Source organism: Alosa pseudoharengus, unplaced genomic scaffold (assembly GCF_046254945.1).
Source record: "Alosa pseudoharengus isolate Yale_2024_CS ecotype anadromous, Long Island Sound unplaced genomic scaffold, YU_APseudo_1.1 YU_APseudo_1.1_scf_14, whole genome shotgun sequence".
Lineage (NCBI taxonomy): Eukaryota > Metazoa > Chordata > Actinopteri > Clupeiformes > Clupeidae > Alosa > Alosa pseudoharengus.
The window spans coordinates 9505120-9530322 of NW_027468609.1; the positions used below are offsets into that span (position 1 = coordinate 9505120).

The 25203-nt window shown below is 43.4% G+C and overlaps 2 protein-coding genes across 16 annotated transcripts in view; one reads left to right on the forward strand and one right to left on the reverse strand.

Annotated features, from left to right (window-relative positions):
- Positions 1 to 7460, forward strand: part of nedd4l (NEDD4 like E3 ubiquitin protein ligase) — a 72880-nt gene extending 65420 nt beyond the window's left edge. For all 15 annotated transcript variants that reach the window (XM_076283775.1, XM_076283776.1, XM_076283777.1 and 12 more), the window contains 10 exons: positions 1604 to 1725; positions 1834 to 1904; positions 2055 to 2150; positions 2321 to 2394; positions 2513 to 2573; positions 3007 to 3066; positions 3329 to 3436; positions 5187 to 5283; positions 5526 to 5598; positions 5704 to 7460. In XM_076283775.1, the coding sequence (XP_076139890.1) occupies positions 1604 to 1725; positions 1834 to 1904; positions 2055 to 2150; positions 2321 to 2394; positions 2513 to 2573; positions 3007 to 3066; positions 3329 to 3436; positions 5187 to 5283; positions 5526 to 5598; positions 5704 to 5806 (865 nt within the window). In that variant the 3' untranslated portion in view covers positions 5807 to 7460. The remainder of the gene's footprint in view (positions 1 to 1603; positions 1726 to 1833; positions 1905 to 2054; positions 2151 to 2320; positions 2395 to 2512; positions 2574 to 3006; positions 3067 to 3328; positions 3437 to 5186; positions 5284 to 5525; positions 5599 to 5703) is intronic.
- Positions 7461 to 11014: 3554 nt separating this feature from the next.
- Positions 11015 to 21982, reverse strand: alpk2 (alpha-kinase 2). The gene is made up of 10 exons (XM_076284961.1): positions 19748 to 21982; positions 16876 to 18448; positions 16588 to 16735; positions 15622 to 15749; positions 15457 to 15495; positions 13942 to 14240; positions 13637 to 13725; positions 12877 to 13094; positions 12733 to 12781; positions 11015 to 12623 (listed from the first exon to the last, which is right to left on the reverse strand). Exons 1-10 carry the CDS (start codon positions 21980 to 21982, stop codon positions 12422 to 12424), a joined length of 4980 nt encoding a protein of 1659 aa, XP_076141076.1. The 3' UTR covers positions 11015 to 12421.
- Positions 21983 to 25203: the final 3221 nt, after the last annotated feature.

Genomic DNA, 25203 nt, shown 5'->3' on the forward strand with positions numbered 1-25203 from the left:
GGATGATGATAAATTGGTAACGTCTGAAGCCTCAGATGTCCGGTCAACTCCACCACCACCAGATAAAAAGCAGAAGTGTCGGGCGTATCTGTCGGAATCAGTGACATTGGAAGTGGAGTTGCGGGGGATGCGGCCGCTCCAAGACACTGTCATTCTCCGTGCAAAGTGGACATGCAAAGTGTTCTTTACCCAAAGCATACAGTAGGCCTATGCATTCTCTGTCTATGATCTGCAGGGTTAGGGCCTCCTCGACGAGGAGATTACTGGTCCGCGGATAATTTCTGGCACAATTAAACGGTATCATTGAACCGCGGCCGAAAGAAAAAGAAACTAAACATTTCCCAGAATAGAAAACATTTCTTGATTTATTGTTATCAAATAAAGAGGCATAGTATTAGGGGGTAGTGGTGTGAGCGCTCATTCTTGTATGTGCGCATCTGTGTAAGTTAAACAGTCACCACTGGAGATGTGGAGAACGTGGGTAGCAGCAACAAACAACGTAGCCTTTTTAAAACAACGAACGAAGCGGACTCTTGCTGTCCATGAAAAGATACTGGCTAGATCTTGTTAGGCATGTTTAAGGTAGGCTAATGAACATGTTGCATTCTAGCTTGATTATGTCATTCTTAAGGTAGCCTGTCTCCAGTTTTCCTCAATTTGACTAATTAAGAAGCGATAATAAATTTGACCGGCATATCATCAAAATGTCCGGAAAACGAAAACTCTGCCGGTCACTTTGACCGGCACCATTTTTTTCTAGCGGAAACTCTGGGCAGTATACCTCCAGAAAGTGAGTTGGTCTACCCTGGAGTAACAACCGTGAAACGTGTATTGCAGTTTGGCTGGCGGTTATGTTGCCTGCATACTGCCTCCCATGGCTGAAACTGGTATTATGACACCTGTCGGGCTGTGGCTAGTAATTTAGCATGCTAATTCAGGTTGATATCTCTGCAGCACTATACCTTGTTAATTTTTTAATGACATCATCGCCCTTATTTCTTCTCATTCTTTTGATGCGTGTAGCTCATTTTTTGGATATTTTTACCTCAATTCTTACACGTGGCACCTTTAAAGAAAAGAAAATACACAGAAAATATACCAGTTTTTCACTGAGGGAAGTCTCAGCATGGGGCACAATCCGTGTGTCCTTCCACTCACTCTCTCTTTCCTGACCAGCCATGCAGTAGGAACTGAACACCATGCTACTGTGCAGTGCACACCATTTCCACTCAGAGATGGTGCTTATATATGTATCTCAGCCATCGCAACCCTCCCTGAGGTTTTTCCTACTCATGACAGATGGATAGATTAGTGGATGAGTGGATGGAGAAATTCATCCGTGAAAAACAGTGTGGTGGCGCCGTGTCCCACACGCCCCAAATGTTGAGCCATATCAGTAGCAGAGACTGGTGGCTGCACCCAGCAGAGCCCATCAAGGCTGGCGTTCTGTGCCCTCTGTGGTCATAAGGAGCTTTCTTTGGCAGAATAGATTCCCTAATGCAGCCATTCCTCATTACTTAGAGTCAAATGGATTTCTCAGCCGCCTCCTCTGGCGGTTGTCGTGACGTGTTTGACGAGATGTGTTTCCTCTGGTGTTTTCTAGGGATAACTACACCCTGCAGATCAACCCCAACTCAGGTCTGTGTAACGAAGACCACCTGTCATACTTTAAGTTCATTGGACGTGTGGCAGGCATGGCTGTGTACCATGGGAAGCTTTTAGACGGTATGTATCTTGCAGTATTTCCAAGTGCTTCTGGACATGCATATGCTCAGATTTAATTTCATGTAATGGATATGGTTATTAAAAACAAGTTTGACCTTATTTCTGCAGGCTTCTTCATCCGACCATTTTATAAGATGATGCTGGGAAAACAGATTACACTAAAGGATATGGAGTCTGTGGTAAGGCAGCAAAGCAGCCTCTAAGCTGTTGTCTTGACTTGTGTGAAATAATGATGTTAGTCACTGTTTTTTTTTTTATTTGTGTCTAGTGTTAGCCTGTGTGATATGGTTGCTCAGTTGCCTGTTCTGTGCCCTTGTGCGCACCTGCAGGATAGTGAATACTACAACTCCCTCAAATGGATCCTTGAGAATGATCCAACTGAACTGGACTTGCGGTTTTGCATTGATGAAGACAACTTTGGCCAGGTGCGCACACACACACCCTGGATGTACTTCATGGTGCAGTCATACACACATGCTCTTTTAATTAGCCCTTTAAATCATGCACTTTTAGATTCTGTTAAAGAGAACTGCATTATGCATGTGATCCACATTGATCCCTCCGTAGTGAGATGACTTTGTGTCTGTTTTTGTAGACATATCAGGTTGACCTGAAACCCAGTGGCTCAGATATGGTGGTCACAAATGACAACAAAAAGGAGTACATTGAGTGAGTATAACAAGGCCTCATGACTGGTTGATGTTGATTGTTAATACATGCATTGTTGCCACCTTGTTTATGTCAGTATGACTCATTAAATAACATGTTTTGTCTGCTCTGTGCGCAGTCTTGTCATCCAGTGGAGATTTGTGAACCGGGTGCAGAAGCAGATGAACGCCTTTCTGGAGGTATTTACATCATCAATTGAATTTCCCCTTGGGGATCAATAAAGTATCTATCTATCTATCTATCTATCTATCTATCTATCTATCTCTCTATCTCTCTATCTCTCTATCTCTATCTATATCTCTTTGCTCTTGTGTGGCATGTCTGTTGATATGACACATTTCACCACAAGGGGGCAGAATGAAATGGGTTTTGGAAAAATAATGCACTATTAGCATTTGCTTGAGTTATTCCAGTTTAATTTTCATTTGAAACCTTTATAAAAGGTATTTAATTAAAAACAGGCATACATTATTGTAAACTCTGAGAAAGGCTGTAATGAATGAATTTGCAGTGGAAAAGTAAAAAATGATGTATGCTTCTGTCTAGCTGGAGGTAGATGGTGAAAATGTACTTTGGATCGGTGTTTGATGACAAATACTATCTTTCTCACAGGGTTTCACTGAACTCATTATTATCGACCTTATCAAGATTTTTGATGAGAATGAGCTGGAGGTAAGCACTAGCGCCAGAGAAACACTATGTTGTAGTGCTGATATGAAGGTGCTCGTGAGTGTTGACTGCCGCTGTAAGCTAATCTCAGTTGCCGAAGTCTGCAGGTAGGGGTTGCACTTGAGTACTCTGTGTAACCCCCAGCGCACAGTACTGCTTTTTAAATATTTGATACACCTGATGATGTGTAGTGAGTTGTCATTCGTGGTGCATATGTCATGTTTGTGTATAGTCTAGGCCTTAATGGTTGTGTTTTGTTGTCCAGCTTCTGATGTGCGGTCTGGGCGATGTGGATGTGAATGACTGGAGGCAGCACACAGTCTACAAGAATGGCTACTGCCCCAACCATCCTGTCATCCAGTGGTTCTGGAAGGTAACTCCTCCTGTTTCTCATTCTTTCTTTGCTGTCTCTCTTCACACGCACTGCGTGCAAAAGTACAATATCAGGTGGCATAGGTATCCTCCCTCAACTGTTTGGTTTGGCTTTTACACTTTAACCCCAAGAACCTGATCGGTGCAGTTTTCGGCCGTTTTTATGCCCATAGGCTATGACTTTAAAGTCTGAATTGGTGACGTGACAAATGGACATTTGGACATTTTTGAACATTTAGAAATGTTTGTGTTTAACTAGCATAACTGTTTGAGACATTTCAGTGTGAACAAAAGGCTAAATATGATGGACTATGTAATGTTTTAATATTTAGCTGCAAAATGAATCTGTCTGAAGATATGTGCTCAGTTTAACATGTAAACACTGACTGCAATGAGCCTCAGCTATTTCCATGTTCTAGTTTCACTCGATTTATCACAAGCTTGCCATGTCACTCTAGTTGGATTTTCCATATCTGTAAACACAGTTATGTTGTACCATAGAGTATCAGTGATGATGTGAGCTTTGACTGTGAAAATGTTCTTTAGTCTTTTATTCTTACAAAATGTTTCCCCCTCAGAAATGTAGCATCAGAGAAACCATAAGGAGTTTTAGTATCTTTATCATGTGACATGTCATTCTGGAGAAAATATGAATACAGCTGTCCATTCCCACTAGTGATTATTGGCAGAAAGTTGATAGTAAAGCTAATTTGTGTGTGTGTGTGTGTGTGTGTGGTGGCCGTGGTTTATGTCAGTGGCGCTGTGATCTGTGGCCCCCAGCATGGGGCCTGATTCAGATCAAAGTCTATTTGGAGATACACTACTGCTGTTTGCTCAGATGAAAGCTGTTGGAACAGAAACTGCTTATCAGGACCCTGATGCCCTGACACGCATACATACACACACACACACATACATACACTCACACACACATGCATGCGCACATTAATTTAATTAATTAATTTATAGCTTAATCACAAACTAATCACACATTGGTTTGGTTACTGAAAGTCACATCTTCCAAGTGTTAATAGTTTTATCAACATGAAGCTGGACAAAATAAGATTGTCAAGAACACAGAACAGTGAGAAAGATTACAAAAGTCCTCTCTGCATTTAGCTTGTTAGAAAATACATTTGAATCTGCAAACTGAAGCCCAGCACCTTTGAAAGTTACAGTTGTCCTGCCTAAATATTTATTTGACCACAATTGCTCTATTCTGTTTTTCGTTTGGCATTAGAATTGTTTTGGTTCAAATTTACTTGGCAAAATACATTAATACCAATTTATGTCCATGCAGTATTGGTGTTTATTCGATTATTTTTTTTTTTTCCATTACTGCTTCCTTGAGTCGTTGTGGCTAGCCCTTGTTTTTTCAATATCCATTTATTCATCTCCCACTCCATAAAGTCAAAACTGCTGTGCGGCAGCTCTGAAATCTTTGGTACCATTGATTATATAGTAGGTTGTGGAAATTAATTTCAGGGAAATGGGAAAAGTCATGACATTTTACATTTGACTTAGAGTGGGAACCCTTAATGACATTTGTCGGAAGCTTTGCATATCCTTAGCTGAGAATAGCCATACTTGCATATTAGAAGAGTGCAAAGAAAACTGTAATTGCACTCTTCTCCCTGAGCTCGGGACCGTAGTCTTTTTAGTGTGAGGCTTTTACATGTGGCTGAACATGAAGGCACAGTAAAGCATACAGTGAGTTGATGATTGTGGTCTGGCTGTGTGTGTCGTTTTAGGCTGTGCTTCTGATGGATGCGGAGAAGAGGATCCGTCTGCTACAGTTTGTCACTGGAACGTCCAGAGTGCCAATGAACGGCTTTGCTGAGCTCTATGGTAAAATAAAAAGTGCATGGACACCGGACACCAATCATGCATACACAGACCCCCTACAAATTAAAAAATCAAATCTTCTTCTGCACTCAAGGAAATGTGAAGGCACATCATTACTGTGCATGGGGGTGCATGTACACACACCTTCTCACACTGTTGATGAATTATTAATTGAATGACAGTTCTCTTGCTGTGTGCAATTATTGCTAAGTGTGTGTGTGTGTGTGTGTGTGTTCTCCTTTCAGGTTCAAATGGGCCACAGCTCTTCACCATAGAGCAGTGGGGGACGCCTGATAAGCTGCCACGAGCTCACACCTGGTATGTACTCTGCGTGTGACTAACCTAGAGCACATTTAAAATGCGTATTCAGTTAGATTGCCGACACTTCAGATAGAGTAACTGTACCTTGCTTTTGTCTTTTAGCTTCAATCGACTGGACCTGCCTGCCTACGACACATTTGAAGACTTGAGAGAGAAGCTGCTCATGGCAGTAGAGAATGCCCAAGGATTTGAGGGGGTGGACTAAAAAGAGAGATCACAACTGCCTGCCACTACAACTACAGACAACACACACACACACACACACACACACACACACACACACACACACACACACACACACCAAGCTGCCATTTTGCCGCTGAGCCATAATGGCCCGCAGGTATAGCTGCGCAGACGTGCACGTTTATGCATGCAGGCGAGCTGCACCCCAACCCTGAGACTGCTCATAGTCTAGCAGTCAAGCAAAAGAGCAGTGCCCTTTATGCTGGAGTTGGTGTCTGTCTCTCTGTCTGCCTGCCTGCCTGCCTGTCTGTCTGGGCAGGCCAGAGTAGAGCGGTCAGGAGCGCAGGTCCCCTCTCCATCTCGTTAAGACACGAGCCTCCGGTGCATTTCTACTCTCCTCTTCTGCTGGAAATGGGCATGGCCCGAGTTTTTTGCATTATTTTAATAAAAAAAGCAAAAAAAAATGAAAACACAAAGACAAACTTGCAACTATGACTTAAGCAGGTCTCACTCTTACCATATTACCTTAGCAACACTAGCCAAGCACTGATGATGACATGACCCATGATCAGAGTCCACTCTCCTCCCCAACACGCCACGCTATCCTGCCTCCTGGCTTTTTAAATCTCCCTTTTGCAACAAAAGCTATGAAGCAACAGGATGGTCATAATCATTTTTATCGGATTTTTATCATCCTTGTGGTTACTCGTAGGGAATACTCAGATGTGATATTTGTACCAATATGATGTTTGCTCTTTTAGACAATGTTTATCTGTAGGCATGAATCAAGCCAACAGTGAAAATCATTGCAAGAAAGCCTCAATTACAGATTTATCATAGTGCTATGAAACTGGCATGAACATGTTACTTGCGTTTGCTATGATTCCATAGTAATTGTTCTGTTTTTCTCCTGCTGGGATGTACAAGAAGGGCTGTGGGGGAACCTATAGGAAATGTACATTAGTGTGTGTTGGAGAAGGAGGGGATGTCACAGCAGATATATACATATTATTATTATTATTATTACTATTATTATGAAGATTATGCTTATCCATGTCCATAATGCTGTAAATTAATTTCTTAACAATTCTTTCTCATCTGTATGTACTACATTAGATGGAAGTATTAATGAACACATGAACGATTGAAGCTGTGCAAGATGTGATGTTGAAAGCCGCAGGCTTTTTGTTTTATTCTTTTTCACTCGACATCTTTTTTTTCCCCTTTCTTCTGACACACCACTAAACCAAAAGGGCACTTTATAGATCCCATTCTTGATCATATCGGCTGTCCTGCGTCTCTTATTAACTTGAATGTGATTTTGTTTGTTTGTTGATTTCTGCTCTTGAAAGCACTCAATTACCTGGTGCAATACCTAATGTCTCTACATCTGACTGCTGCTAACATTTTAACACAGTCATGGCACCCAGACTTGGGCCCCTTCCACTTCTTTTCTAGATTCTTCCTTCAGCCACTCACTAAACATACATGTGATCTAATAAATTAATGGTATTATTTACATCTGTCCTCCTTTTTCTTTCTTTCCGTCTCATTTTTAAATGGGGTTCTTTTTTTATGAATGGGGGAATTATCACTTTGTTTAATTCCACATCACCACAAGATCCTGCATTTCATAATACTTGGAACAAATTAAAGTGAGACATTGAACTCTGTAAGGACTGGTGTGATGTGATTCTTTCATGTGTGCCTTTGCTCTGGCCTCTGTGGTCAGCAAACCTGTTAAGATGTGGGGTTTTACTGCCACCTCTGTTAGCAGTGGATCGCCCTGGAACCTGATGGGGAAAATGCTTAACACACTTTCACACAGTTGTAACATCATAAACTACATTAATATATCATGAGCTACAGGAGTAGCAGTGTTGCTGATCTCATGGATAACAAATCCAGTCCAAATGAAATGTCTTCCATATATACATGGAGAGATATGGCTATCGTATTATAATTGGCTGCCAGGTGGCCCACTTCACATAGTGCCTATTTTCATTTTTTGGGGCACCTCTGTAGTAACTATGGTATGCATCATGTAATATTTACAATCACAATAATATTTTTTTTACTTTATAGTAAACAAAATCTGCTAAAATCCTGGCAACATTGTTTGCCTGTTTTTAATATTTCAAGGCAAATCCTCTGAAGACTGTTTTTTTGCAGCTATAAACTTGTAAAGATGTAAATTTGGTCACTTTCTATCTTTAGATTTGCGTACACTTTTGCAAAAAGACTATACTAATTTTAACACAGTATTAAAAAGACAACTAGATATAGCATGGTTTCTTGCCAGTCTCTGGTACCTGATTTGGGCTGGGTACATTTAAGTAATAGAGCGATGCTGTGTTCTGAAAAATAAATCAAATCACAAAACCAACTTGGCAGCAAAGAATGTGGATAATATATTATATTGCTATTAGAACATTAAATCTAGTGATGCAGTGTCACTTATATACTACTTTTAAATATGCTCCCTGTAACCATGGCGAGAACAGTTACTTTGCACATGTGCGGTGAAGGAAACCCAGTTCATTCACACAGCCAATCTGACAGTTATCAGCTCCAAGGACAAGCAAATAAGCACAGCCTATCCTGGTACACATTATCAAGCTCCCACAACTTGATCACAAACAAGCCCACAGCCAAACCCCCCAGTCCACCAATGCAGCACGGCCACACTTGCACTAACATCAAGCTTTATTATCAACAGACGTTCTGTCGCAGACTTTCTGTCTTGTCTGTTGGCTGTGATGGTGCTTCTGTGAATGAAACTTCCTGATAAAAGGGATTATGTACTAATGGCCTTGTGCCTCCTCAGTGACCTGTTGTCTGGTTTGAGGTCTCCTGCCTGTGCTTTGACCCGAAAGAACCCCTGCCTGGACTCAAACATTAAACTGACGTTCAAACAGAGATAGACCACAGTCTTATCCTGATACTAAATATATGTTTCCTTTGAAGTTTGTTAAAGAATAAAAGGAGAAATGTCTCCTTGCTGAATTTTGAGCAGTACATTTGCATTTTGGCAAATGCCCCATCTCTCCTCTCAAGGAAATGTAAAAATGCCATTGTTTGATAGTCACAGAAGAGTGGGGAAATAGCCAATGTACAGGAATGTCTCAGAATTTCCCCATACAGTTTCATTGCAGGGAATGTTCTACTGCGAGATTTGGTGATTTCAGCTTTACTGTTATTCTGGCCCTGCCAAACTGTGATTAGCATATAAACTTATCGAATTACATATAAATAACATATAAGATCTAAGAATGGTTCCCATGTATTTGAACGCTTCAATTAAAATGCCCTCTTTCTTCACCTGTGCTATGGAGTGATTGTCAGCAGTGCTTTGGTTTACCAGCATGTGCTTCCTGCCCCCTTTAGGGTACGTCACACCAGATCAATACTTCCCTAAAGCTTATCACAGGAGGGAATTAGGTGTTTGTCCAAAGACTCCTCTTCCACTACATAAAGCACGGCCAGGCACAGCAGACTGACCGAAACTCTTACTAGGAAGCTCTTTGGAATTTGGAGTGGGCTTGAGTTCGTTGTGTAGCTGATTTAAACGGATGCCTCCTGTTTGCATGTGTTTATGTGTGTGACTGTGTGAATGCGTACAGCTCAGGAGGCCTGGAGGAGGAGGAGGAACGAGGACACAGCCAGGATCACTTCACTAGATATTTGGTGAGCATCCCAATGACATCTGTGATGACGCATCGAGAGCTTCATCACAAATCCTTCTAATCTTTCTTTCTTTCTCTTTCTTTCTTTCTTTCTTTCTCTTTCTTTCTTTCTTTCTTTTTTTCTCTCTTTCTTATTCTCTCTCCCCATCTGTTCTCTCCCCTTTCTCCACCCAAATGATTGGAAACACCTTAAAGTCCATATTTGTAATCTGTGTATGATAAGAAGAGCTAAGAATTTCACTCCTTAATAAAGTAGACATTGTTTCCTTGTTTCCTACAGCTGGGTTGTGGTCAGTTCAGGTTGGACATGTCGTGTATGGGGTCAGCAGAGCCACACGGCCGCGTTGCCAGAGCAGCTGTGCGTTTCCCCAGCAGCCGTGCAAGGTGCACCTGCAGCGCTGCCATCTGGCAGGAGCTCGGTGAGTGTGTGCTTGAGCCCACTGACCGCTGACCAGCTCAGACCAGGCTGCTCCAGCTCTCTCTGCCCACACGCGGAGAGTGAGAGCAAGGCAGCGAGGGACTCTTCTGGGCCGATTTGGACTGTCAGAATCTCCTCTTTCTAGAGATTCATGGCCATGTCGTCCTGCAGCCCTGCCCTGGTCACTCTCTCCCACTCCTCTCCTTCTCCAGGGCCTGCCAAACACCTCTGTCCTCTGGAGCTCTGGAGTGTGACAATGGTGTTTGTGTCACTTGCAGTCAAACGCCATTATCACACTAAATAGCTAAAGAGAGAACCATCTCCAATAGCAACAGTCATGGTCATACTTTGGATGTGTGTGTGTGTGTGTGTGTGTGTGTGTGTGTGTGTGTGTGTGTGTGTGTGTGTGTGTGTGTGTGTGTGTGTGTGTGTGTGTGTGTGTATTGTGTGTGAACTGTGTGTGAATGTGTGTGTGTGTGTGCGTGCGCATGTGTGTATGTGTGTGTGTGTGTGTGTGTGTGTATTGTGTGTGAACTGTGTGTGAATGTGTGTGTGTGTGTGCGTGCGCATGTGTGTATGTGTGTGTGTGTGTATTGTGTGTGTAATGTGTGTGTAATGTGTGTAGCCTATGTGTGCATACATGCGTAGCAACAGGTGGACCATTTTTGTTTTCCATGCGCCTGACCTGAATGATCTTGTTCACTGAAAATAGCCACAGTGAACACAAAACAGTTCCACCTGAACCATTTGAATGGACTCACATACCTTGTGTGCAGCATGGTGAATGGAGGCCTTGTAATACAATATCTCGGACGCCACGTCTGGGACAGGAACCTGCTGGTCATATAGCAGCTTGTCTATTGACCCACTTTCCTGTGCATCTGAAGGTGATTATTTGTGATATGTGCGAACACAGTGAGCCTCCGCCACAGATGCTATACCAGCCCTCTTGTCAGATATCATGAGTGTCATTTAGCACATCTAGAGTCATTCAACCTGTTTAGACACCTCAATGTCATCAAGTAACTGCAGAGTTGTTTAATTATGGTTTTTGGTCTTGATATTCAATAAAGTATGAACGCACTGAATTGGTAAAATGTTTCTTTTTTAATACATACATCAGTAGCCAAACAACAGAGGTACAGGTATCACACAGCTTTTTCCTCTAAAACACAGGGACTGCATGTTTTCTGACTGCCCTCAGAAGAGTTCTCCTGCTTTCCAGACTGAGGGTGGCCCCTCTCATATTTACACCTTCAACAGTCTCCCTACCCCCACCGGAGTCATTTAAGCACCACATGCACACACTGCTCTAGCCTGTGGCCATGGCAAAGCCCAGGTTTATGAACAGACTCTCTCTCTTTGTCAAAAAGGAGCCTGGCAACAGCTACTGTATACAAAATGGTGTTGAATCACTGGTAGCCAGTTCCTCTGAGCAACACACAGCTCATTTGAAAGCCGTCATGTATTTTGAAGTCACTGCTGGCAGGGATGCATTCTATAGCAGCCAAATATACATACAGGAAGTCAACTAGAAAGACCTTTCACATTAAAGTCTCTACTTTTAGACTTTCCTTTTTGATACACATGCATGCCTCTGCAGAATACAAGTAACATGCCTGCACACTGAAAATGAAATACCTGAAAATGTCAGATTTATGTAAAAAAGGATGCTCCCACACTGAGTAAAAATAGTCTACAAACTCTTCAAAAGTCCAAAAACTGTCTACAGTCAAGTTTAATGTCTATCTCATAACTAGCTGTCGACTGTCTGAAAGCAAACCGTGCTTGCAGAAACAAGGGGTTTAACTGAATAAGAATATAAACAACTTCATAATTCAGACACAAACAAAACAAATATTGGGTACGTAACCAGAAATAGCAAATGCAAAACATTTTGTCAATCATGTCATGACAAAGATACATAATCTAACATAAAATAATCATGTTATTTCATCTGAAAATCTTATAAATTGATTTCTTCTTGGTAGAAAAATAATTCTAAAGAAAACAGAATAATAACATCAAAAGTGGCATTTATAAACATAAATGTTCTATATAAATATATTACAAGTGATCTGAATCTACACAGGACACAAGAACTAAGAATTTAATATGTTGTGCAGGACACAATAAGATATGATTATGGTGTTCAAATGAACACAAATTATGTTAATGTATCAGATCTTTCTGAACTACAGTTTCTTCTTTATCAACAGAAAACCTTTTGTGTCAAAAACAGGAGGCAGTATCTGTGACACAATCCTGTGGGACACAATCCTAATGTGTCTAATGAAACACAATCTCAAAGTCCAAGACTGGACCAAAACATGCATGTGCTCATTGCTGTGTGTTCTGCAATGCCACACACTGCTTCCTGGTGGAGATCTTTAAAGGGCATGTGCACAGTTCTCTTGCCAGCTGACAACAGAATTTCAGTCTGGTAATTCAGCAGATTAACAGTGTGTTAGCATGGCTTGATTCTTGCTCCAAAAAACAAATGCAAAATAAACTGGCCAAATCTTTCACTCGATCAGGACTTTCCTTTCAGTGTTGGGGCAAAAGTCTTTTTCTTGGGTGCGGGCTGGGGCTTGGGCTTGGCCGGCGGAGCTGTCCGTTTGGGCTTGGGCTGCAGAGAGACCAGTCCTAGCAGCTCACAGTAGCGGTTGCACTGATGCAAGGCTTTGAACTGGTCAATGAAAGAGGTTGCACAATTCCCTCTGAAACCCTTGTACCTGAAAAAGAGAATCCAGCATATTGAGTTAATGTGAACTTGCTGGTCATTATACAGCCGTGATGTATCCAGTCAGTTGTGAAGTCATGCCAGTGCTCAGAAACACTCACCCTTTCTTGCAGGTGGCGATGCCAACATCTGTAAGCCTCATGCCAACTCCTGAGGAGACAGAGAAAGATTTGAGATTTTGAGTTTTTTAAAACAAAATCAGGTCTGGAACCTGCTGAACTTGAGTGCATTACGGTATGGCCCACCTTGCATGTCAGTCACCAGCAGGTTGCCTTCTGTGATGGTGTAGACCCAATGCTGGAAGGCACAGCACTTCTGGCCTGCCTCAGAATCTCTCCTCATCAGGTTGATCTCTTTGCCGTCCTTCACCGAGTACTTCACAAAGTCTCCCCGCAGCTCCTCCTCCAGCGTGGCATAGGGGATGTCACTGGAGGGCCGATGCACCAGGTAGATGGGAATGATTCTGGGAATGGCACAGAGAAACATGGAAGTTCATTGGGATCCTGACATGATAACAGAGAGAAGGCCTTTAGCATTTACTATCTGCCAATATTTACATTGATGCATTCATTCATCCTTGAAAGGCACAGTTTCCAAATTCATCCTTAAGGCACAGTTTCCAAAATCATTTTGATGGCACATACTGTAACCTCATAACATAACGAACAGCACTTCTGCCATTGCCTGAGCTGCCCCTTATAGGCGATTCCTGACCCAGAAACGTTCTGTGTTCAGGTAGGAACCCCCCCCCCCCTCTTTACCCTTTCTCTTTTTCTACAGACAGCATAAGAGAGCAAATCTTGTTTAGCGCTGCTTTAACATGTTCATTCATTCTCCTTTGTCTATTTCAATGGATGAATGAATCAGTAAATGAATGTATGATTGACTGATTGATTGAATGAGTAATTAATTGATTCAAACATATAAACAAACATATAAACAATATGAAACAATATGAATATATAAGATGAAAAAGACAACAACAACAAGTAGGGTTCTACTCACTCTGGAACTTCTCCAAACGACTCAGCTGCTCTGGCCACATTGTTGTATGCCTTGATGTACTCTCTGGCCGTATTCTGGACATAACATTCCTGAGGGCATAAACATCTAGTTGAGGACTCAACCGCACAGATTATTTAGATACTGCACCAATTCATTCACCAATTAATTTAAACTATGATATGAGATATGGAATTCTAGAAAACCACATACAGTATACCCTGAATACAGTACACACTTTAGCCCTAGAACACCAACTGACTTTCAACCTAAAGCAACTCAAATGATCCGAGCAACTCAAATCTAACCTCGGTAGCCAGGCTGTAGTTCCTCTCAAGAAGTTCCTCGTTGTCCTTGGTGCCATTGCTGACGGCGTTATGTACCTTCAGGACACAGGGGTGCCCGGGGGTGAAGACTGACACCATGCCTGCCCTCAGCGTGGCCCGGAAGGCCTTGCGGTGCATGCCCTCACCAAAGTGGTCCTTCTCCGTTATAATGCTGGCAGGCTGGTGCTCCCCAAAATACTGCTCCGACAGGAAGTCATCCTTGAAGAGCAGTGGCGCACACTGCACATCCTCTTCATCTCCTGCCACCTCAGTGAGCTCCACTGAGAGGAAAATAGAAGAATTAGACTCAAATGTACAAAGCTTGGGACAACCCTATTTACAAAACAAAACTGGGATGCTGTATAAAATGTAAATAGAAGCAGAATGTGATAATCTGCAAATATTTTGCTGCAAAAAGGACATAGACAAATTACATAACTTCATGAAAAAGATACTCATTTTGAACTTGATGCCAGCACCATGTCTCAAAACAGTTGGGATGAAGGCAACGAAAGGCTGGACAATTTGTGTGATGCAAAAAATAACATAAGGAGGAACATTTCACAACTAATTAGGTGAATTAGCACCATGACTGGATATGTAAAGAGCGTCTCAGAGAGGCAGAGTCTCTCAGAACTGATGCAGATGTATTCATCACTCTCTGTAAACTTGTGTGGGCAAATAAGGCAACTAAGGGCTGAAAAGTAATATTGGATGTCTGTGATCTTTGGGGCCTCAGAAGGCACTGCATGCAGTCCAGACTTGCATTGGGTGCATTATAGACCCTTTCAAGAGAGTTCCATTATCAGCATCATAGTTGGCCCCACAAGACTTCCTTTTTAACATTCCATATGTTATCTTAATGCAGAGGAAGTAGATTGGGGCCCAAATAGAACGTTCAAGCATTGTTTTTGTTTTTATTGTTGAAAGGGTCTATATAAATAGGTTTCATGCAGATGGAATGAAGAACATGATTACATAGAGCCCAGACTGTCCATTAACTGAAATCCTGTATCAAGCAAGAATGGGACATTTTATTGTCAAAACTCCAGCAGCTGGTCTCATCAGTTTCCCAAACATTTAGAGACTGTTGTTAAAAGAGGTGAAGCAAAACAGTAAATATGTAAATATGACATGTCCCAACTTTTTTGAGTCATGTGGCTGGCTGGCATCAAATTCTAAATGAACATTTGTTGTACCGAAAACGAATAAGAATGTCAGAAAACAACAACAACACATTTCATTTATATAACGCTTTTCAAGACACTCAAAGCACTTCACAGGGAAGGGGGAACCTAACTAACCACAACCAATAAAGGGTTTACATGATTTGTATATAGCATATAGCATTCTGCTTTGATTCATATTTTACACAGCATCCTAACTTTTTTGGAAACGGTGTTGTACTGTAGTTATATTATTATTGTAAATATTTTACTAACTTAAGTCACATGATTGTAGAAATCAAGCAATATCTCAAGAGCAAAGAGCACTTACCTTCATTACTATGACATGAGATGACAAGTTCACAGAGAACTGGGAGGGAGAGGAGGGAGAGATGAGAAGAGAGATGAATGACATGCGAGAGAGAAGTGGCATCATGAGATGGGCTTTCTTCACTCATGCATGCTGAGATTTGCTGGATGAGGACCTGCTGCCTACCTTCCGAGGTGAGGTGGAAGTCTGAGGAGACCGAGCCCTGGGGATTGCGGAGGGAGCAGCGGTACATGCCCAGGTCCTTGCTGCAGGCCTTTAGCAGGGTGAGACACACCTGGCTCTCATCTCCAGCACTGCCAGGGGAGAGTGTGTGTATCAGGCCACAGCACAACTTTCCTTCACATCAGTTACATTTGCTGAGTTAAATTAGGGATGCTCGATATGGCAACAATTGCACAACCTTAAATGAAATGTGCACAATTTTCTCATCACCATAACACCCCCCTTGCTTACATCCTTACTGTTTTCAGGGAAATGTTTTCACTCTTCCAAGTGCTATTTTAAGTGAAGATGGTCAACATTTCTCACTGACAAGGAACTTGATATTTTGGTATTATATAATTTATTACACAACAATCTCAGTTGGCTCTAAATGTACAGAAGGGCTCTGTAGAGATGAGTGCAACACTATCAAACTAACTGAACGTGTGAATCACAGCCTTACATAAAGAGCAAATACCACTCCCACTCGCAGGCAGGGATGAATCATCAACTTGATATTCAGTATGGCTTCAGACAACTGGACAGCTCATGACAAACAATGACACAGTGCCCCCAAGAGGTGAAATATGTTTGTTATATAAATACTACTGTGAAGAATGCTTTTCACGGTCAAGGGTAACACGAACAAATTGTTGACAAACATGTCCTCACATATTTAGTGCTACCTCACTGAAAGTAATTCCTGACGACAGTTTTCAAGAGTTAAGTACTTTCAACTTTGTCAGTAATGAAAGAGTTTAATGGCTCATTTAGATTTAATTAGACAATACGCATTTGCATCCATGCAAGATGAGCTACCACCAACTACCACCATTATTTGTACCAGGAATGTACCATGATTTGTACCAGGGATCTACCATGATTTGTACCAGGAACAAACAAACAACTTTTGTTTTGCATGCATCTCACCTCTTTTGGGTTTCTGAGAAGATGGCTGCCCCCTTTGTCCAGGTGACAGTGGAGCTAGCTGTGATGTTGCCAAACTTGCAGCGCAGAGAGATACTTTGGGGATCACCAAAGACAGGCAATGCTTGGATGCCTTCCACCACCTGAGGGCCTGATGGAACACACGCAGACAGATACGACACACACATCGCTTCATTAGAACTTCAGTAAGAAATGTTTCACACTGATAATATCTAGCAAAAAAAATAAAAAAATTAGCATAGTCAGAAATAAGGACATGAACTTCCGCACCTAGCTTTGGCGTGTGTATCTTCTCTCTGACCACATCACTGTAGGCCTTCTTATGCACCACATTTCCATCCTTCTTAGATTCGAAAGAGCTCTTGAGCCTTTGCAGTTTGGATTCAACAGGGAGCACCTCGTGCTTTTCACTAGTGGGATGTCTAATGTAGTCATTCTTCTTGCTCTTTGGTTTGCCTGCATTTTCTTCCAACAATCTAGGAGCCGCTGAAATGTCAGAAAGCAAAGTCTCTTTCTTGGCATGAGCCACTGGTTTGTCCAAGCCTTTGCTGTTCCTCTGGGCCAGCCTGGTCTCAAAAGTGTCCGTCTTGCTCTTTGCCCCTACTGTTTTCTGTTTGACTCCACTGTCCATACGCACTGAGGGTTCAGTAGTGCTGATTTTATCACTTGCCGTTTTTTGCTTGGCTCCATTCTCAACCTCAGCCAGTGGCACTGCTTCTGTTTTTCCTGTTGCCACAGCCTGATGGTGTTTCTTCTTTTTCTTCCCCTGGGCTTTGGGGGTGATTTTCTCTGTAATGACTATGGTCTCAATTACAGTCACCGTTCCATCCTCACAACTGGCATCGGCTAACGAGGAGCTGCTTTGAAACTTGGGATGAACGTTCTCTTGTTTCTTGGAGACGTGTGCTGTCGAGTGATGGCCTCCTGACTTGTCCTTGTGCCTGAAGCGACCTTTGCCCTCAGCAGCCTTGGAGGTCTTGTGAGACATTGCGGCGCTCTGTATTTGTTCTATCTCACTCTTCGGTTTGGCCGTATTTAAAGGGTCGTGTCTTACAACACACTGAGGGAGATACGGACTGTAGTTTGTGTCAAGAGTGAGGCAGGCCACACGGTCCTGCTCCGAAACCGCAAAGCGTTCACCTGTCGCTATGAGCAGCTTAGTACATTCTTTGCTAAGGTCACTCGCCTTACGCAAGGACTCTTGGTCAGCGCACTTGTCAGAACACAAATCAGTCAGAGCAGCTTGCTCGTCAGAAGAAGAGGACGCGTATGCGGGAGAGGAGGACTCACGACTGGTGGATGTGTCTGTGGTGTCAGAGGGACTTCTGAGCTCACACGTCACATGTTCGCCAGGCTTCTTGGCAGTGGGAAGCTTTAGATGGGACTTCAAATGATTCCGAGCGTATGGAGGAAGGAGAGAGGCAAGGATGCTGCCATGTGAGTTTATCCAAGTGTGAGGCTCCTCTGGCAGGCCCCTGGCACCAAGGTGGTCCCCTGGCAAAGAGCAGTTAATGGGTGTCTGGGGAGTGTTGCCGAGGCTAGAGTGGCAGAGAGGGGCTAAGGGCATAATAAACTGTGGAAATCCGCTCTTCTCCCTCTGTAGTTGAGATCCACACCCCGGTGAACCTGTCTGGTCCGAACTGTAGGTCAAGGGTCCTGTGTCTGTGGCCGAGCGTGTTGTGTACACACTGTGCCCTCCTTCAAGCCTGACTGTAGGAACTGCTCGGCTGGAGTAATCGGAGATGTTCAGCGAGCCATAACTCCGTTCACCTTCCTCCTCAATGCTCAAGACGGGCAGGGACTTGCCGTCTTCGTTCACCTCCCACAGAGCGGTGGGCTCTGCCTGAAGAGGGTAGAAAAGGCTTAAAGTTTAGGCTTGTGACTTCCAGGGAATCCTGAAGACTGCCAAAAGGGCACGTTCAAAAAGGCTGAAGACCACGCTCAAGAGGCTACGATATTACACAAACAAACACAAACAGTTTAGATCAATGGACTGCCAGACTAACATTCCACTTGTATTCATTTTCCATATCGGTTTCCATGTACTAACCGTTTCACTCTTTGCGTACTTACCTTGCTGGAGTATTAACTTTACTTAGTCCCAAACCCATGATGCCTTACTGAAGGAGTCCAGTGGGCATATAGGCTCAGTCGAATTCCATCACTGTTATATGTGGCACACTATCTACGTAACTCATATACAGTAACACTGAGCCAATGAGAAGGGTCTTCCTCGCTGGCGGGCCAGTTAGATGTGTGAGAGTGGAGCGGACTGAGTTACTGAGGGATCTGACGGAGTCGTGTTTCAGTGCTCACTGCTCCCCACCACCACATAGCCCCACGCCACCACTCCTACTGGGTGTGTGCTATTATCATGCACTCATCTATAATTAGCCTCTTGCTTTCCTTATCTATTTTTTTCTTCTACTTCCTATCCAGTTGCAGCTGTCAGTCTTAGTAAATGTTTTTGTGTCATTGTGTGTGTGTGTGTGGTGTGTGTGTGTGTGTACGTGTGTGTGTGTGTGTGTACGTGTGTGTGTGTGTGTGTGTACGTGTGTATGTGTGTGTACGTGTGTACACGTGTCACGTGAGTATATATGTGTGAGCTCCCACGTGTTCCTAGTATGTTTTCAACTGTCTTTAATGTTATGAAAGTGTACTAGCCTGCAGGTCAGTGAATACATGATTGTATGCATCTGTGTACGTGGCTTCTGATTTATATAGCTATAATGTTTCCAGGCAAACTGAGATCCTCACAGTCCTCCTGGTCACTCTGCAAGCATTTGTGCAACTCACCCTAACTCCACACCTCTGCCAGCACTCAGCTACCGTATCATAATAAATACTGCAAACAATGACAGAAATGTCTGGCATTGCAGGATGCTATATTAAGGGTATCAAGGACAAACAATAAAGGTTTGACCCAGCTTCAAACAGATCCTCACAGAGAAAATATAATACATATAGTCATGACATACTTTAAGTATGTATATGTACATCTACTTGACACTTGATACACTAAAACCTCTGAAACACAGGCCGGTGTAGGAAGAAAGGCTGCTTCCTCTTTATGAGCAGAAAAATGAATAGCCTTTGTCAAAACAGACACATGATTGCAATGGAGATAGTGATGCTTGCTCACCTTTACATATTGTTGTCCACCGCTTTCGTATGCAAGCTGTAAGGAATGTGGTACCTGGTGGTATAACTCCGCAAAATGGTCTGTCTGAATCCTATAGCCGTCCCCATAAAGCATGTCAGCGGGACAGTCAGATGGGTGTATACAAGAGTCACCCACCGAGAGTGTGTCACAGGAAGCCCCCATGTCACTGGGCAGAGCCGTTCCCTTCTGTGAGGGCGGTGGAAGGCGGCAGCATGCTACGGGGTCTGATGTCAGTCCTCTGGGGTCGGCCTGTGTTACGATTCTGACCTCAGCTGAGTGATGTCCATCCAGAACCAACAGATTTTGTGGGAGGGTAGTGAGCACCTGTCCCCTGTGAGCTGATCCATCTGGGCTTTGCTCCACTGCCTGGTCCTGGATCGCCATGCTGGCCTCTGGCTGCCTTTCACCGCTGAACGGATCCTCTGGATGGGCAGACAGAGCGGGAGCCCAGTCCGAGAGCGCACTGACCCAGCTGTCCGTGGATGACCATCTCTCGACAGGTGGCCTCCAGAGGGCAGAGTCATTGACTGACCTGCTAGTGGCTGCTCCCCTCGGGGAACTTGACTCCTTTGTGTTGTGTGTTGATGCACCAGAGCTCCTCCTGGTGGGAGAATGCCCCCACTCGTCCAAAATAGACTCCTCATTCTCCTCACCTGCCAGGAACTGGCAAGCATCCAGCCACAACTCATGAGGCGAATCAGAGTCCTCCGACTTGAAACCGACTCCTTCTTTTCTTGCGGAGACATCGGCTAAGTCTCCCAGGGCAACAGCTGCCTGCCTCTGACCTGTCTCTGACTGATCCCACTTACCACTGTCACTTAGCAAGTGGCTGTCTGTCGCTGGATTCTGGAAGTTATGGGTCAAGGGATGGGTGACAAAGGCTCCGTTAGTAATACAAGCCTCCACCGTTTCATCTTCAGAGCTAATCTCAGCAGCTTTCGTGGTGAAATTCTCAGCAGTCTGCATCAGAAGATGTTTGTCACAGTAACCTAAAGCCTCATGCTCCACTGTAACCTCACAGTCATGGCTAAGTCTATGGTCCGCTGTTAATGACTCCTTAAGATACTGTGATACAGTGTATGTGTTAGAGTCCCCACTAAGCATACAGTCTCCCTCAGTGTTACCTTCCTGGAAACCCTGAGGTTCCTCTGTCGTCAGAGTCTCTGAAGGCTGACCTAAGGCTTGTGTTTCAAAATGTCCGAGTTGGCTATCTTCTTCTGTACTGCCACTATCTATCTGTGTCCATCTCTCTGCCTCACATGCACCTCTGACCTCTTCTCCATCAGGAGCACATTGAAATGGAGGCTCCTCAACCACCACATTAGTCATCTGTGTCAATTCAAGAGAGTCACAGTTCATGCACTTCTCTATGACACCCTCCCCAGTCTCCTCTTGTGTGTTAGTGAGATGAGGGTCTGTTTCTAGGTATTGTGCATCACATACAAAGTCCGTTCTGGTGTCAGGCATTAGGTCGATTGCACTGCTAGATGTGGGATGCATACTGCAGGCCTCAGGATTACTCAAAAGGTTCATGGTACTGTTTGTGTTGGGGGTGATGTTATCTGTAGAGCTGTGTACAGGTGGGCTACTGGGAAGGGAATAAAGAGGCATGTTAGTGTCAGTGGGAGAAGTGACTGGCTCCTGGTTCCTGGGTACAGAGAGGGTGAATGGGTCCACTGTGCTTTCTAAAAGTGGGTTGAGCTGGTCCATGCTACCCTCTATGGCAAGGGTAGTGAAGACTATGCCAGTGTCACTGGAAGGGCTGGCAGGATCTTTGCACATCTCTACCTGTCGACTGATGAAAGTGCAGCCTTCTACGGGGGAATTTAACTCCCTGCCACTTGGCAATGAAGACATACTAGTGTCCAAACTAGAGTAGCTAGAGTCTGTTGGAGAGATGGTGGGATCATTGCAAATGTCTAAATCTCCTAAAAAGGAATTCAGGCATCTGGCCGGTATACTAGTGGCCAAATGAGAGCTGTTAGTGTCGGGGGTTGGACTGATGGACATAAAGCTACAGTCTACAGGAGGCCAGCGGGGCTCAACGCCTGGGTCTGTGAGAGGGCCAGCACAGACGTCACTGTCCTCAATCTGATCAATGTCACTGCTGGCTTTCCTCTCAGTCAGAGGAGTTAAAGTGGACTGTGCCTGGATAAGGCACATGTCCTGGGCTGTTGGGTCAGCCCTGCTGGTGTCCAGATGACCTCCAGTCATTGTTGTGATTAAGCCTACAATCACACTGTTGGGCTCACTCTCTGAAAGTGGGGAACTGCAGGGTGAGAAAGAAAGAGAGAGAAAAGGAGAGAGAGATAGATAGAGAGAGAGAAATAGAGAGAGAGAGAGAGAGAGATTGTCAAATGATGACATTCCACATTCCAGAGGCCGATAAATGAAGTTTGATCACAAATAATGTGCGAATAATACTTCTATCATGTGAGCTGCCACAGCTCTCCTTAGCTTAATCCACATGCATCAACATGCTTTCATCCACAAGCATGTTACCATGAGACAGCTGGGGCTTTGAGCCTTCTGATCCATCCAAACTCTGAGTATTCATATTCATACTCATCCTCCTGTCTGTCATTCATGTCAGTCATGTCATTCATGAAGTCTTAATCTCGACCTGTGGAAAGAGCAGAGAAGACGCAGAGGTTGCAGAGGCAAATTAGATGCTCCTCAGTTCAGTGTTGGAAGCAGAGAGGTTTCTTAGACTTAAATCTGCTCTGTAATCATTACAATTTCATATTCCTGGAGGAGTGTAAACAGCGCCTAGGCTGTAATTAGAATAGCGTTTGAGGAAGAGATCCGTGGCGCTGTTCCCAGATGGCCAGAAGCATCCCAGGCGCCTCCAGACTCCCTCCTGATCCCCTTGAGAACATGGGCCCATCTGATACAGCTCTGATAAAGCTCTCCTGTGGAACTTGGACACTCACCCACACTCACTACTCCAAGTGCCAGTTACTTTCTTTGGTCACATTTTACATAATGTAGCCAGACGACCTTTGGACATAGTAGGGATCAAGTGTATTGCCACTGTTAAGACAAAATACAGAAATGCTCTACATTTTCTGCTCTGAAGTATTTGTTTGGATTTAAAATTGATACCACCTGCCAAAGTTCAATACAGAATGCTGCCTCCCTTTTTGAGCCAGGATCTAGTTTAACTATTAAGTTCATTTACTTTTTTTGAGTGCCAGTTTAGTCAGGAATGTAATGTGATTAATCATACATGCCTTAAGCCCTGTAAGCCCTGAATGAATGAAGTTCTTTCATACAGGGCTTAATGCATGTATGATTAATCACATTACATTCAATGAACCACTCACATATTGATGTGATGAGGTTTGTAAGTGCTCATATGATGTATGTATATTCAGTTTGTTTTGGAGCTTTAATGAGGCACTAGTCTTAGTCATTCAGTGCCCCCATGCAGAGAGCAACCCAGTGGTGTGAGCAGTGTTGGAGGAATTGGTCTCATTCTATCCCTCTGAGAAAGCGGAGATGGAGCTGAAGACTACAGGATGGAGCATGCATGGGTGCTATATGGTTACTCATGAGTCTAAATGGAGGCCGCACAGTTTACATGATTAAAGGAGTCACAGGCACACAGACTATTAGAGGTTACTGCTGTTTCTGTATTTAATAACAGCTCTATAAGGGTTCTTGCAATGTTTTATATTTTGAAACCCTGTGTAAAACTGCACCTAATAGCGAATGAAACTTCTCTGTGGAGAGAAGCACATCTGAGAACAAATGAAGAATTGCTTTCAATGTAAAATAATCTGATAGCTTGATTTGTTGCAGTTGTTTTGTACCCAAACAAAGTAGCAGTCAGAATGCAAAACAAAAAAAGATCACTTCAGATTGACTGTAGGCTACACTCTTGGAAAATTGCACTAGATGACAGCCCAGTTGACAGCATGATCTTCCATCCTGAGACATTGACACTGTTCACAACTACTTACAAGGGTGTCATTTGTTATTGTGTGAACCTCCAATGTGTTGTTGTTTTGCAGTAGCACATAGACTTTGAATGGAAAAAATTAACACTAACAAGTATTTATACAAGTATTTAACCTGGCTCTCTTGTACCAGGGAAGTTGATCACTGGATTAAAAGGGTTTGATCTATTGACCTCCACATGATTTTATTTAAGGTTCAATAAAACTGTCATCACCTGTTTGCAGAGTAGTATCATAACACAAGTTGTATTCCTGTCCTATTCCTCGTCCCTTCAACTAAGAATACAGTGACCATGCAAAGGATGATGTAGTATTGTCATTGTTTGTCTTGGGTAAATTAGCAACAAAAAAAGCACATTTATGCAGAATGCTTCCAAATAATTAAAACAAAATTGAATTATCTACAATTATTAGGATATTCTTTACTGCATACACAACACGGTTCTGATGACTTTACCAGTCTTAAGACATACAGTAGAGCAAGTCAATGCAGTAAGGATTTGAATACAAAATACTATCTGAGAAAGTCGGCAAAAATGACTAGTCAATTTATAGATTCCATCAGTAAACAACTAATGAAATTAGTTGAATGCTTGCTTTTAGTCTAAACATGCTTCTTAACTAATCATAACTAATGATCAGTCGAAATGCACTACTCATAAACATGCCAGGCTAAGTCTCTGTCCCCAGACTGTCTTGTGTCTCCAGGCTCAGCTGCCACTGAATTAAAGCACATGCTGCGTTAATTACCCCTGAATGCGAGGCCTCGGCCGTCACAATGGACCTGTCTTCCCTTCAGGATATTTCCAGAATGTTTTTACATACCTTTTTAACAGCCGTAAGACTATAACTGACCAGTGATATAGGGCACAGGACCATATTCACGCAAAGGACTGTAGGGACTTGGGGAGGTGGGCTCTATTTTTAGCTGTTGTCCCCCATAAGTACAAAGTCAGTTACCTGATAGCTTAGACATGTGCCGGCTCTGGCCACTTAACACCACATGGCTATATTTGCCCTCTTTTTCACTGATCGTCCATCATGGATCCCTCTACTTTCTCTCTGACTGTTTTCTTTTAATCAGCGGCGGGCTGTGAAATCAGAGGATGGGGACGGCCGGAGTGCTTTCAGATGGCCCCGAGCCTTGGCGCCAGTGCCGTGCAGCTTCCATGCCAAGTATCGGGGTCTTGGTATTCAGCGACATTTTAATGTACCACATGGGAATAGGAACGCAGTTTTGTTGAGAGATTTGTGGATTAGTGCAATTTCTGGGTCCTGTGAGGAGTTTAGAGCTATAAGAGGTCATTACGGTATATTCATGTTTTTATGCTCTCAGGTCTTCTCCCCCTCTCTGTCTGTCGGTGTGTCTCTCCTCGGCTCTCCCTCAGGGAGTGCTACGACGCACGTGTGAGTGAAATGTGAGGTGCCTTGACAGGTGGTTGTTTTCATAAACCTCCATGACATGGTTCTATT

Bases quoted from the DNA above. Each gene is read 5' to 3' on its own strand.
- alpk2 (XM_076284961.1), bottom strand. From the start codon at position 21,982: ATGACTGGAGGTCATCTGGACACCAGCAGGGCTGACCCAACAGCCCAG. The intron at 15,750-16,587 runs GTGAGATGCATG...CTCCCCTGGCAG, and splicing joins TTCTCAGAAACCCAAAAGAG to TGCTGGAGATGAGAGCCAGG. The intron at 13,726-13,941 runs GTTAGATTTGAG...TTATGCCCTCAG, and splicing joins ACTACAGCCTGGCTACCGAG to GAATGTTATGTCCAGAATAC.